This window comes from Vipera ursinii (assembly GCF_947247035.1).
Source record: "Vipera ursinii genome assembly, chromosome: 1".
Lineage (NCBI taxonomy): Eukaryota > Metazoa > Chordata > Lepidosauria > Squamata > Viperidae > Vipera > Vipera ursinii.
The window spans coordinates 199,767,197-199,781,866 of NC_139512.1; the positions used below are offsets into that span (position 1 = coordinate 199,767,197).

At 38.0% G+C, this 14,670-nt stretch overlaps 1 protein-coding gene across 2 annotated transcripts in view; it reads right to left on the reverse strand.

Annotated features, from left to right (window-relative positions):
- Positions 1-14,670, reverse strand: part of MACROD2 (mono-ADP ribosylhydrolase 2) — a 1,127,318-nt gene that overhangs the window by 428,616 nt on the left and 684,032 nt on the right. For both annotated transcript variants that reach the window (XM_083369818.1, XM_083369817.1), the window contains exon 8: positions 5,402-5,475. In XM_083369818.1, the coding sequence (XP_083225944.1) occupies positions 5,402-5,475 (74 nt within the window). The remainder of the gene's footprint in view (positions 1-5,401; positions 5,476-14,670) is intronic.

Here is a 14,670-nt window from a genome sequence, read left to right on the forward strand (position 1 = left end):
TTTCGAGGATTAGAATAAAAATCTTTTTTTTTTCTTTTCTCTTTTTTCATTCCAAATATTAGTTCTTTCTGCTTTTTATTCGGTAATTAAAATCCGAATAACATTTTATTAAAAAAGAAAAAGATTATTTGAATCATTTAAGTAAAAGAAGCAGAAAAAAAATTAGTGGATGAAGGCAAGCTCGTTGGAAGCCCTACTAAATGAACATGAATTATCTTTAATATAATGAAAAGATGTGCTATAAATTAAGATAATAACCTTTGTTAGTACAAATTTTAAAAAGTATATTTTCTCATTATTGACTAAAGCTAGATGACAGCAGGATGATGGCTTATTTTCACTTCAATCAACAACCTGTGATTATTACCTTAATTAGAATATAGAAATAGAAGGAACTAATGTTCAACTACCCCAGAGAACACTGCTTTTAAAATGAAATGCTGTGCTGCTAATTTACTGATCCTTAGCCTCAAAACTGATTCAAGTGACTTTTGTTTTTGCTACTACCATTACAGAAATATCTACACAGATCCTTAATAAGAAATAAAGAGAGTGGCGGAAGAGAGGAAGCAAACGTACCCAAAGATGTATACAGATAGTCCAACCAATTGTTTACTGACTGTTTGAAAGTTACAACAGCACTGAAAAACTTACACTTACAACTGTAAGAGCAACCCCATGGTCACATGATAAAAATTTAGATGCTTGGCAGCAGGCATGCATTTATGACCATTGCAGTGTCCTGGAGTCATGAGATCTCCTTTTGCAAACCTCTGACCAGCAATGTCAATAGGGAAGCCAGATTCACTCAGTAACTGTGTTACTAACTTAACAACTGCAGCGATTCACTTAACAACTGTGGCAAGAAAGATCATAAAATGGGGCAAAACTCAACAACTGTCTTGCTTAGTAATGGAAATGTTGAAGTCAGTTGTGGAAGTAAGTTAAGGATTACCTGTACTTAATTAAGTATAAGATCTTCTAAGGGGAAAAAAAAGGTTTTTCTCTTGCTTTTTAAAACTACTATCAATGTTTCTTTTTAATGAATTTTCTTCAGAGAGAAAGTCCCCTGCTGGAAGAGGAAACCTGAACAAAATTTCAAGATTCATTTCAATCCAAGGTGAACAAACCCGTTCATTTGTGAGTATATTCTAAGTACCAAAAACAAAAATATCAATTCCTATTACTTGTTCTTATTGTAATAAATAAAAAATATCTAATAACTATGATTTGTTCACCAGTATTAGCACTGCATCGGTTCATTAATTCAAAAGTTCATTACCACTGACCATATTGGATGTTTCACTCCAGAATTTCTACTGTGTATAAGCATTATCCTTGCTACAGCAGTGCCTCCACCATTGGGCTTCCTTATTATAATAATCAACTATGGCAGACATGTCAAACACAATGCCCGGGGGCTGGATCCGGCCCGCGAAGTGGTTTCATGTGGCCCGCGAAGCCATCCTGGAAACAGTGAGGGAATGGCCCCCACTGCCTTGGCCCTGGCCCAGAGACCCTCCTTCTGCCAGAGACCCTCAGATCTGTCCTACTCCTGCCTGGGCCCCCATAGGCACCCTTGATGCGAACGATGTAGAGCTGGCCACGCTCACCCAGTAGGCCATACACACTCTAGCCACGGCCACCCAATAGGCCATGCCCACCCTGGCCATACCCACCCGGCCCCCTGAGGGCAACTGCAATGCTGATGCGGCCCTCAATGAAATTGAGTTTGACACCCCTGAACTATGGTAATTAAACATGTCATTATATTGTAGATCATGCCTTGGATCATTCAACTATATCAGAAATAGTATTTAAATGTCCAAAATGGCATCCAGAGTTGTGCAACCAAGGCCCCTTGTGGGCTTTGTTTTCAGTCTCTTAGGAATCGCATCAAGAAACTAACCTGGTCCTTTATATCAGAAAAGAAGGAGGAAGCTGTATGTTTCAAGCATCCCTTCTAGAAAGATTCAGGCATAAAGGCCAGCAATTTCTGTCTAAGGAAACAAGTTCATCAGTGACAGGAATGGGGTAGAAATAAGTTTCCATTAAGAATTTATCCCCTTGCTCCCCTTTTGGGAAATCTCACCTTGTTCCTCTACCATTTCCCTCCTTCCCTTCCCTTGATCTATTTTGATTTTTTTAAAAAATATAAGATTTAAAAGGGTTGGGAAAAAAGCCTTTCCAAAATAAATAAAACAGTACCACCAACTGTAATTTTGTTTACTTGCTCTAGAGGCAAATTGATTTGAAATATTGGTGACAGAGAAATCTTTTTTGCTCGTTGCCTTTGGTCTGCCGTGAGTGAACAAGGGGAGGAATATTTGGCCTGGGTAGCTACCAGGTCAGTGGTCAACACAACTCCAAGTAAATCAGCATTAAGCCAAAGGAGCCAGTTAGAAACTATAAGCAGTAAAGGATAATAACATCAGCCAAGAAACAGATGAGCTAAATAAAAATTTTTGTTGGGTGGCTGCACACCAACCCAACCCAACCCAACTCAGTTAAACCATATAACATTTCTTGCAAGAAGTGGAAACTGAACTATTTTTCACCATTAATTTCAATGGCAGTCAGCCCTAATTCTAAGCCTTCAGTTCCATATTTGTATGAGATAGTGTATATGACAATGCGTACAATGTCATGCCATTCTGGATCTTTTTTACAGAATGCACATTTCATATGGAAGCATCCACAATAAGCACAGTGTTTGCAAAGATTTATGTGAAGGAGGGAGAAATTACCATTGAAGCCACTAGCCCAAAATTGCTTTCTTTTGTAATATTAGCATGAACAAACAAGAGGCAGTATCTTTGTCCTAATCACCAAACCAGCAACCTTTCACTTAATGGGCTTAATGTGCTTTTCTCAAGTTAATTCCTTCTGAGGGATAATTTTCTTTAGCATGAAGCCAAGCCCTATTCTGTAAACTAAATAATTGCATTAAACCTTTAAACCACATTTTAAAAAGTGAAAATGCAGTTTACTAAAGAAATAAACTAAAGTAGCTGCAGAAAATTAGTCCAGTATTGCTGATAATTGCCATTCTTGTAAAGTTTCTGTACATACAATATACTGTTACTTACTAACTTCCATATTTGATTTATTGCTAGCTGCAAATCAGGAGACATCAAACATGCTCAGAAATTAGTTCCACATCAGTTTATATTTTAAGACCATACTAATTTATAGAGAACAACTCAAGAACCAACTCATCATTTGGTCTGTGGCTTTTTTTCCAGTTTAAAATTTACTCCACTTGGTTCAGGAGGTTGTAAAGTATTTCTACAGAGAAAACCAAATATAGACCATCAAAATTCAGCAGCAAAATTGTTTCCAACCTGCTAAATTTTATAATTAACATACAGTAACTTTTACTCCATATCCTATAACACAGTAGAATAGATTTTGTAAGAACTTTAGGTTCTTGTTCATTTGCAATGGCAAATCAGTAATAAATCCTAAATATATTTACTTAGGAATTGCTGACATCTGTAGAGCATATGCCAGATGCTTAATCTCATGCTCTTTTGAAAGTCTTTCCCATCTTTTGAAATCTCAAAAGAAAGCCTTGGTGAGGAGACCAGAACAGCTATTTCGTTAACCTATGAAACATTTTTCGAATGTAGTTTGGATACAAGGTTAGCTCGCTAAATTTAATTTGAAAAATCTAAGCCTCTCTTTTTAAATGCCTGCCTTATTGTTTTAATCCTCATAAATGTTAACAATCAGCTCTGAATTCAGAGCAGTATGAAAAAAGGGAATATTTGCAAAGATTATAATACAAGGGCTTACGGGTGTTTCTAAAGTAATTTTATACTGACTTAGTTTTCACTCTACAAAAGTGTCACAAAGGTGACTTGTTACTGGGCAGATTAGAAATAAATTTAAGTAATTATGCCGTACTTTGTTAGCAGCACACACTAGTCCTCTTTATGGCCATTAAGCAAAAAATTGCACAAATTCATGCAAATCATCATATACATTATCTGAGCAGTAATAATATTATTCAATGATTTAGTTTCATTCTTATTTATCATTCTAATGAAAGCAGCTCTTATATGTATGAGGAACATCTTACATGTGTGAATGGACTACTTTGGATTCAGTCTATAATCTGGTTACAATATTCCATTGTGACTCTTTGGAAGACATGGCAGTATAGATATAAGAATAAATAAACAGATAACTAAATAAATGTTTGAAAAGTCCTAAAAATAAATGTATGAAAGTAAACAAGCATAATAGAACAATAAGAAAAGTATACAGCAAATGCATATAATAATTAAAGTCTGAATCGATTCATACAAAACATTAAAAAAATGATTGAATCCCCCAGCTTTCTTTTAAAATCTAGCAACTTGGCCCTTTTATGACTTGTGGACTTCAACTCCCAGAATTCCTCAGCCAGGCATGCTGTCTAGCAAGATCTATACAAATGAATGCACCTCGAAATTAAGCTAAATGTAACCTCTCATTCAAAATTTTAGTTAAAAGCTGCAGTCCTACAGATGAGAAGCAAATTCCACTAGGATTATCATACATGTGTTGCAAAAAAAAGGACAAAATGCCAGTGAAGAGATACTAAAAACACAAATTATTTACTATCATTTAACAGTCTTAGCAGAATGCTTGCAGCCCAAATACAGTAAATTCTTCAGAACTTAATTGTTCAAGGGAACTTACTCCTGGGTAAATATGAATAGGATTGCATTGCAAATACTTTTGATCATAACAAAATTCACTGGTTGTTTAATCTATTTAACACATCAGGATTTTTTATTCACTCTCTCATCTCCTATTCTTCCTATGTTACACCATATACAGTACTGTTCCATTAAAGTTAAACAATTAAATTCTGAAGAATTTAGGTTTACCATTAGGATTACCTTTGATTCATCATTCAGTCATAACAAGCCTGAAAATTTCAGGGTTTATCAGGTCCCATATTGGCCTACATGACAAACTTGAGACTGTGTGTAAAAGCCTTGGAAAATGCCACAGACATCATCTGATCAACAACATGATCATCAGTAACAGATTTAAACATTCTTAGGATAAACACATATCCACCATCCAGCAAAAATTTAAAATAAAAATAAATAAAATATAAAAACAACAATTACAAATAATAAATGAATTAATTAAAAAGAAACAAACTCAAAGGGTAGACTCAATGGACCACCAGGTCAATTTTCTGTTTCTATGTGTTTTTTCCCCTAAAAGCTACAGAGGACTCTTTTTTCCCGTAATATGGATGACTTTCTATAATCTTTAACATCCAGGTATATTATTTACTACTTCACATACTAAAAATCAGTATTCCACTTCTCTGTCATTTCTTGAAGGTAAACACTGAAGCACACATCTTAACATAAGATCATGTCTATAACCATACCTCGTTATCATTCTTGCTTAGCCACTCCTTGATTGTGGTAAGTGCAATGGCTGCAGCTGGCTCATTTGGAAAACCTAAGATCAGAAAGAAAATCAGTTATGTATACGCATACCTGTACATATCCTTATATAGAACTGTATAACATGTGTTATTCATATATGTTCATATTGGACTCAGCACTCTTTTCTTAATTGATACTAAATTGGTAGCATTACCTGCTGTTTAGACACCACATTTACATACCCTGTTTTTATAGGTACTATCTTTATTTTTGTTTTAAAAAGTCTGTTGATATATTAAATGCATTTAGTAGTCAACATGGGTGTAATCCTAAGGGAGATAGAAGAAGGGAAAAACAAAAAAGAAGGAAAGAAAGAATTAAGAAGATAGTACTCAGGTAGTAGCTGCTCATGACAAGCAACCTTTCAGCTTTATTTATCTTTGTCCTCAAGAAAAGAAATCAAGGAGGATAAACCTTTAATTCCCCCCTTGTTGCCATTTGAAAAGTTGACAGATATGATTAAAAGATTTTCAAGAGGAATTATTTTAGTGGGGATCCACATAACTGAATCCATGCAAATACTATTTTAAGAACTATATATTTCAAAAACAGCAAATCTAATGTACCTTCCATGTAAGTTTCTAATCCCTTCAGCAAATAGTTTTTTTCTGCCTTGATCCCCTGGCTTATTTTTCTATGCCTGTTTGATGATGAACTATATTGAACAGTATGTACACCAAGACTACCTAGACTGTATTTCAATTGACTCAGATCTGTGGTTGTTTATGCACAGGCTCTTTTCAAAACAAATGCTTTTTTTTTCTTTTTCTTTTGAAGAATGATTCACCTTTAAAATGTTAATATTTATACTACAGTGCCCTAGCTCAAAGCTGTGATAAAACAGTACACGCACATATCGAAATTCATATAGCTTGTTTATTCAGCTACATAGGAGCAATCTATAAAAAGCTTTACAAATGGCAAAAGTCTGATAAGAAATGAAAAGCTTCTTCCTTCCTTCCTTCCTTCCTTCCTTCCTTCCTTCCTTCCTTCCTTCCTTCCTTCCTTCCTTCCTTCCTTCCTTCTTCCTTCCTTCCTTCCTCCCTCCCTCCCACACAGAGAGTAAGAAAGTCAGAGAGAGAGAGAGAGAGAGAGAGAGAGAGAGAAATATTCAAAGGCAGCACTAAGTTAATAGTTCCTATTCTCTTCCTATGTTCCTTTCATTTTCAAGAACGAATAGGAAAATTGTCTTGATCTATATTCAGAATTGACTGTACAGTACAGTTTGGGAACATGACTCAAGTGCTTCTCAAAGGTGCTAGCTTATCTTTCTCTGAGTACTTTGGTGCAATAGCAACAAAATCCCACCACTTGAAAAGGAAGTCTAATTGAATGGCAGAGCAGTGCAAAAATGGGGAGAGAAATCTTGCTTAATAAGAGCAGCTGGAGAACTTTCTATGCCAATAGGTTGTGGCCCTTCAGTTTTTTTTTTAACAGTACCTATCCTACTGCCACATATGAAGATTTATGCATTGTATAAGATAAGATAACTTTTATTGTCATTTTTTTACTGTGGGCACACTGGCACACATTAAAAATGGAACTCTGTTGCCTGCTCTCAAAAGTGTAGACGTACATAACACACATATAAACATGCTATATACATATATATGTATATTTATTTTAATTTTTATTTATTTATTTTTATTCCATTTATATCCCGCCCTTCTCCGAAGACTCAGGGTGGCTTACAAGCTTAGCAGTAGCCTTCATTCTATGTATATGCCTGCTTATTAGGGCTTTCACCCCCACCAAGCGGTATTATTACAAAGTCAGCTTAATTGCCCCCAACAATCTGGGTCCTCATCTCGTACCCTTACATGTAAATGCATATAAATATTAATCACTGTCCATCTTGAATACATAGCAGAAAGAGGAAGCTTGAGAGTTCACAAAGTTGATACTGTATGGAACAAAACTATGACTAAATCTGGATGTTCTGCTTTGGATACCACGAAGCCTCCTCCCAGAAGGTAACAAGGAAAACAGGTCATGAAGAGGATGTGTAATGTCCCAGACAATCTTGTGGACCCTGGTCAAGCAACGCTTATATGTCATGTCCTGGATAGAAGGGAGTAAACTCCCAATAACCTTTTCTTCCATCCTCACCACTCTCTGCACCACCTTCCTGTCAGATGCAGTAATGCTTCCAAACCAGACTGCAATGCAATATGACAGGATGCTCTCGATTGTCCCTCTATAGAAAGTGATAAGGACAGGGGAAGGAAGATGCAGTTTTCTCATGCAACGCAGAAAATGCAGGCACTGCTGTGCCCGCTTCACCAGTGTCTCACTGTTGAGCAACCAAGCCAGCCTACTCATTAGCTACACATCCAGAAATTTGATGCTGCTAACCATCTCCACAGGTGAATCATTAATACACAGAGGAGTGTGCCTGCCTTTTCAGAAATCGACAATGATCTAGGCTGTTTTTATTACAGCAGTTCACCAAAGTCTCTACCTCCTTGCAGGAAGCACCCTCACTGTCATCTTGAATAAGGTCCCTTACTGTTGTATCATTGGCATACTTCATGATATGGTTGGTGGCAAACCTTGCACAATAGTCATGGGTCAACAGGGTGAACAACAGTGGACTTAGGACACAGCCTTGAGGAGAACCTGTGCTCCAGGAAATGGTGTTAGAAATATTAGTCCCAAGTCCCAAGTCACTCGCACATACTGGGGCCTATCAATAAGAAAATCAAGAATCCAGTTGCACAGAGCAGTATTAAAGCCTAAAAGGCCCAGTTTATTTACTAGATGCCGAGTTATGATTGTATTAAATGCCAAACTGAAGTCAACAAACAGCATTCACACATGAGTATTTCTTTCCTCAGAAGGAGAACAGAAGAAATAGCATCCTCTGTAGAACTATTTGAACGGTTAGCAAAGTGAAGCGAGTCAAATGCTGGTGGGAGGCTAGATACAATAATATCCTTTATCAGCCTCTCAAAACATTTCATAATGATGGAAGTAAGTGCAACTGGACAGTAATCATTGAGACCCATAATTGTAGACTTTTTTGGCACTGGCAAAATAATGGCTGTCTTAAAACACTGCCTGCTGCAATGAAAGATTGAAAATAGCTATAAGAACACAAACCAGCTCATGTGCACATTCCCTAAGAGCACACCTGGGGATATTATCTGGGCCTGCTACCTTCTGAATGTTAACTTTCCACAATATCCTCTGGACTGAGGTAACATCAATGGTAAGCAGGCCCAGATAATTGCTCGTCAGGATGGGGCACAGCTTTCCTTGCAGGGGTGCTATTTGATGCCTCAAATCTTCCAAAAAATGTGTTCAGCTCATTTAAGAAGTCCACTGTCCTTTCATCTCGATGGAGCCACCTTATAGTCTGCGATGGCCTGGATTCCTTGCCAATTTGCCCGGTGTTTGTTGGGTCCTGAAAAAAAGTTCTGAACTTTCTGACAATGGGCTTGCTTTGCTCTTTTTATGGCGCTTTTCAAATTAGCTCTGGCTGTTCTAAGTGACAGCATAACATTCCGTGCTTTCAACATCTTGCAAGCCTCATATGTCAACCACAATTTTTAATTAGAACTCACAACAATGTTTTTAAGGATGGTCAGATGTGGGAGGTTCCATTCTATATCATATGGTGGACATATCTGCATTTGTGGAGTGGTAGAAGTAGGAGACTTGGCTCACATACTATTTGATTGTTGTTTGTATAGGAGGGTGAGAGACAAGTATCTTAGTTCATACATTAAACAAATGACCCATTGGGAACCCCATATTAAAATAACATATCTTATGTGTGGCCAAAATCTGAAGACAACACTTAACGCAGCTTAGTATTTGAGTAAAATGGTTCAGATAAGATCGGCAGACGTGGGACTGATTGGGATAGGTTTTACTTACTTTACTTCTCTATATTTTAAATTATTGTTTTTTACTCCAGCTTCATTATAATTTGTTCTTATAGGATTTTATTAATATTGTATGTTTAGAATTCTGAATTTTGATATGGCCTATGGGCTAATCTATAAACTTCTTCTTCTTCTTCTTCTTCTTCTTCTGATGATGATGATGATGATGATGATGATGTTTTTAAGGACACAGACATCCTCAGTGCACTTTTGAATATATGCAGACACATATACTCCTCTATTTTTATATATTGGCTATCAGTTGCTACTTCTTTAAACTTGCCCCAATCCATCCACTCAAAGCAATCTTATAATGCTTCCATTGCTCCCTCCAACCAACCCTCACCTGCTTCGTTGCAGATTTTTCTCTGAGTAATAAAGGTTTACATGCTGGAATAAGCAGCACTGAGAGGTGGTCAGAAGAGCCCAGGTGAGGGCGGAGGATAGCTTTGAATGCATTCTTGGTGTTAGACTAAGCAAGATCCAGTGTATTCTCCCCTCTGCGTACAAAGTCCACATATTGATGGAAATGGGGAAGAGTAGCTTTCAAATCCACTTGGTTAAAGTCATCCACTACAATACATGCACCCTCCGAGTAACTAGTCTGTAAGTCGCTGATGGTATGATAGAGAACATTCAGGGCCTCGTCTCTGTCTGCACCAGGAGGAATATACACAGCTGTGATAACGATAACAGAAAATTCCCCACCCAGATAGAAGGGTCACATTTGATAGTCCAAGGCTCCACATCAGGGGAGCAAAGACTTGAAACCACCTTGGCATTATTACACCATCTGTCATTTATATAAAAAGACACCCCTTCCAAGGGATTTGCCACTAAAAACAAAACTCCAGTCCAGCCGAAATGTTGAAAATCCCATCAAGCTAACAGCACTATCTGGGACAGAGTGCTCTAACCAAGTTTCTGTTGCAATGATGACACAGTAGTTTCTCACCTGTAGGTTTATTGTTAAATCGAGCCTCATGTAATCCATGTTCGGCTCTAAGGAGCGAGCATTAGCAAAGAAAATAGATGGAAGAGACACTCTATATCAGAGGTCCCCAACCTTTTTGGGCACCAGGGACCGGTTCCGTGAAGAAAGTGTTTTTTCCACAGACCGGAGGGGGTGTGGTTTTGAATACTGCCTCCATCCCGAGGATGGAGCTTTGTTTGTTTGTGCGGCCCGCTTGCTGGCATGCTGCGTACCAGTGCTGGTCCATGGACCGGGGGTTGGAGACCCCTGCTCTATATGGTCTAGCTTTTAGCCTAGATGTTAGACCTCCGCATTCACCATATTTCCTCTTTCGGTCACATCACCTCCTCTTCTGAAGATGGTCAGCACCGGAGGGAAACTTCCCTGCTGCAACAGCTGCCACCCCACTCTACCTCCGCTGCCCAAAACACTGAGCATGACGCTGGTTCCACCTCCACCTATTTCCTCTCTTCCTCCCTGCACCTCCAGACATTACAGCCGACATCTCACCCTCCATGTGAACTGCCGGCAGCTCCTCTGTTGACTCTTTCCACCGAAGTAATCCTAGGCAATACTGACTCTCCAGAATAGTTTTCTCGATAGTTCCTTTCTCACTAAATATCTCCATATCCAATATGGACAAATTCCCACTATCCTGTAACTATTTCTTAAAGATCCCATGTTACAATCTCATTCATACATGCACACACTAAAATCCACATACATATGTTATACATGGATATATGCATTCTGTACATGTATACAGAAAGCCAAGCGGCTTCAACATTTTGATTATTCCTAATCTATTTAAACCCGATCAATATCTTAAAAATAGAAGGAGGCAGCAGAAAAAATAAAGCACACAAGAACCCAGTACAGACAATTGTGGAAGGTTCTGTACAGTGTATGAGTTATGAGATTAAAAATACACGGCCAGTTTGCCAACTATTTTCATAGGTTTTTATTTTCAAGCTGTGTTATCACTTACAATGATATGGGACTGTTCTCTTTCACTATGGCCTCCAGAAAAAAAGCAATCTTCATAAGCATGTGGGAATCAATTTAGTCGAGTGAAATGAACTTGAGGAGTCTCACAGGTAACCAATTGTTAAGAGGAAGCAGCTCAGACAATTCTGGCTAAGGGCTCAATTTTGGAAAAGAATAAAACAGGTAAATGTAATAAGAGAGACTGAGGCTTAGGTACTGCAACAAGTATGCCTTTAGAATACTAAAAAGGAGGAAAGCACAAAGAGTCAAGAGAGAATTAGCCAGAAGAGAAGAAACAAGTGACACAACAATTTAAAGGTGATCCATCTGACAAAGTCGATGTTATTTACACCCACATATCTACTTCTTTCAGGAATCTGGCCTTCCAATTTTAAGCTGAGCCCATTCTCTCCTTCCAAAGCCAAGTAATAACTTTCATTAGAGGAGCCAATATATCATCAAAGATCCTAGCCAAATCCATCAATAGACAGATGTCAGAAGGCCATTTTTCCATTTGCTATAAAAATGGGGATTGCACCTTCTGGCTTTGTCTTCAGCTGCACATGTTCACAGAGTTATCTGCCCTACAAAATTTCATATATATGCAAGCCATGCCCTGAAAATATGAAAGACAAGGATCATAAAATGGCTTCTGTGAACAAAACACATCAGTGCATGAAAACTGAGTGGAGCCAAAAGCCAAGGTCATCACTGCTGTTTCTCAACCCACATCAAGCAATCATTTCTACCATAACAAAAACATAATCTGCAAAAAATGATAAAGCCCCAGAATTTCCTTCCATAGTCAGATGCTATGTGTCTGGATTGTAAAATGCAAACATAGGTTTTTCGCAGGAAATGCTAAAATTAAAAAAATGATGACTATAACGTGCTTTTATTGTTGTTTTTTTAAAAAAAATACCATATTTTCATAGAATGTAGAAAAATGCCACCACTTCGTTTGACTGATTTTCAGGTTGTATGGAAAAACTGAAGTTCTATCTTCTCTTAGATATATGAAGACCAATAAAAACTGAGTGAAAAATTTTGCTTGTTTTATCAGTTAATAATATGACACCTCATCCTCTCTCCACACCCCCCCAAAACTCCTTTAACAGATATTCAGGTACTCTATGACTCACATTTCACAAGATGCACTTCAGGAAAATGGAAACAGGCTATTTCTGCAAGTATAGGAGATTGAATGGAAAATTACCAGCAAAGAGATTCACTCCAGTGCAATTTAATGGTCACACAATGGAAGAATAGCATTCTTTGGCACGTTTAAACTGTGAAATCTAGTGTTGCCTGAAAGCCTATCTGCAGCAATAAACAGGTATGGATTGGTCTTTGCTAACATAATCCATCTGCTGGATCTTTTCCTTCAGACTCTGTTTTTGTTTCTAAAAACATCTCACTGACATATAATTGTTTACATGTCTTTATGCACTACACCAGGGGTGTCAAACTCAGTTTCATTGAGGGCCGCATCATCATTGCAGTTGGCCTCACGGGGCCGGGGGGGTATGGCCTGGGTGGGCATGGCCTACTGGGTGGGCGTGGCTAGAGTGCGTATGGCCTACTGGGTGGGCATGGCCAGCTCTACGTTGTTCGCATCAAGGGTGCCTATGGGGGCCTGGGCAGGAGTGGGACAGATCTGAGGGTCTCTGGCAGAAGGAGAGTCTCTGGGCCAGGGCCAAGGCAGTGGGGGCCATTTCCTCACTGTTTCCAGGATGGCTTCGCGGGCCACATGAAACCACTTCGCGGGCCGGATCTGGCCCCCGGGCCTTGTGTTTGACATATCTGCACTACACAATATTTTGTTTTCAGAGCAATTCATACTGTAAAATGAATGCACATCAGCAAACATTCATCTAGGTCTCAGCTAATCAGAAATACGAGACTAAATTAGATAATTTCTCAATGAAATTATGATGGCTAGTAAACTATCCAGCCACCATTTCTTTTCCCTTTCTTTTCTTCTTTAAATAAACCACGCAGGAAAGGTTACAGTTTTGAAGAAATATTTAAAACTAGAATTTTAATAATTGATTTTTCTAACAGATGTGCAGGATTGAAACATGAAAAAAATAGAACAATGCACTTCCAGGCTGCCAGTAATATTCACGCTTTTCATAACTGGAGGACATGATCATTATTGGAACGCTGAAATCAAGCCGCCCTTGATGTAATGTGGAAAAGTGAAGGTTTTCTTTCTCCTAGTTCATTTGAAGAAAAAGCTTAACAGTGAACATAAATCTTTTCTAACTAATGTTACTAGCAGGGGAGGTGTGTTCAGAACATGCCTGGTAGTGCTGAACAGCTGTAGGGCTCAAGCTATGAATGTGATGTTTTGATAATTGCATCACAAAGTATTGGTTGAGGTATACAAAGAGGTATAGAAAATCACGATGATGACATTTTAGGCAGAACTCAGTACAGCCTAGAAAACTGAAAATAGTTTTGGAATATGACATGTGCAGTAGCATAGGGACTTCACCAAGTAAAACTGATATGTACTCAAGCATCAGTAAAACTAGCATTCAACACTGGAAATTTATAACTCCTATCTCATGATTTAAAAACTATTCCACTGAAGGTGCATTTGGCTAAAGGGAGGGGGTGGGGAGGCTTTGCTCTAGTCATTTGAATTACTGTTTTTATTAGCATTGCTTTAGTTCACACAGCTGGAATATTGAATGTCAACAACCTTCCAGAAACTGCCATATTTCACTCTTACAAACATGTTGTTTAATCTTAGGTATATTAACATAGCTGAGTGCTAATGATTGCTATAGAAAAGTTCCTAAGTGATGTCCCCAGATCCGCCAGGAGGGTAGTGAAATAATTTTATATGAAATCAGGGAATAAAATAGAAAATAAATTATTGGATTTTGATTTCTTTGTGAAAAAAATAAATTTCTCATCCATCTGCTGCTGTACATACTAATGCTTCTCAATACGGAGACCACCATCTTGTATCTTCCTAGCTGCTTGACAAGCCAAGAGTGTAAGACAGCTATCAATAATTATGCACCAAATATATATTCAGGTGGGGGCAGCAGCAACAGCTCCAATACTCCAACTTCTTTTTATCCCCAGTGGTATAACTTTTTTAAAAAATGCACAATGTGGCAAACTTAATTATATCCTGAGAGTTCACTATATCAATGTTACAGAAGGCGAATTAAATTAATGCATAGAGGTTGGGTTCATCAGTTTATAGACAAGATCTTTATGAATGCCATCTCCAAATTGTGGGAAAGAGGAAGCACCTACTCATTATCTATTCTGCACAGCCGGTGCCATTGATTTACTTTGTGTCCCTTGACTTCCCATTGTCATTTAGAGTATTAAA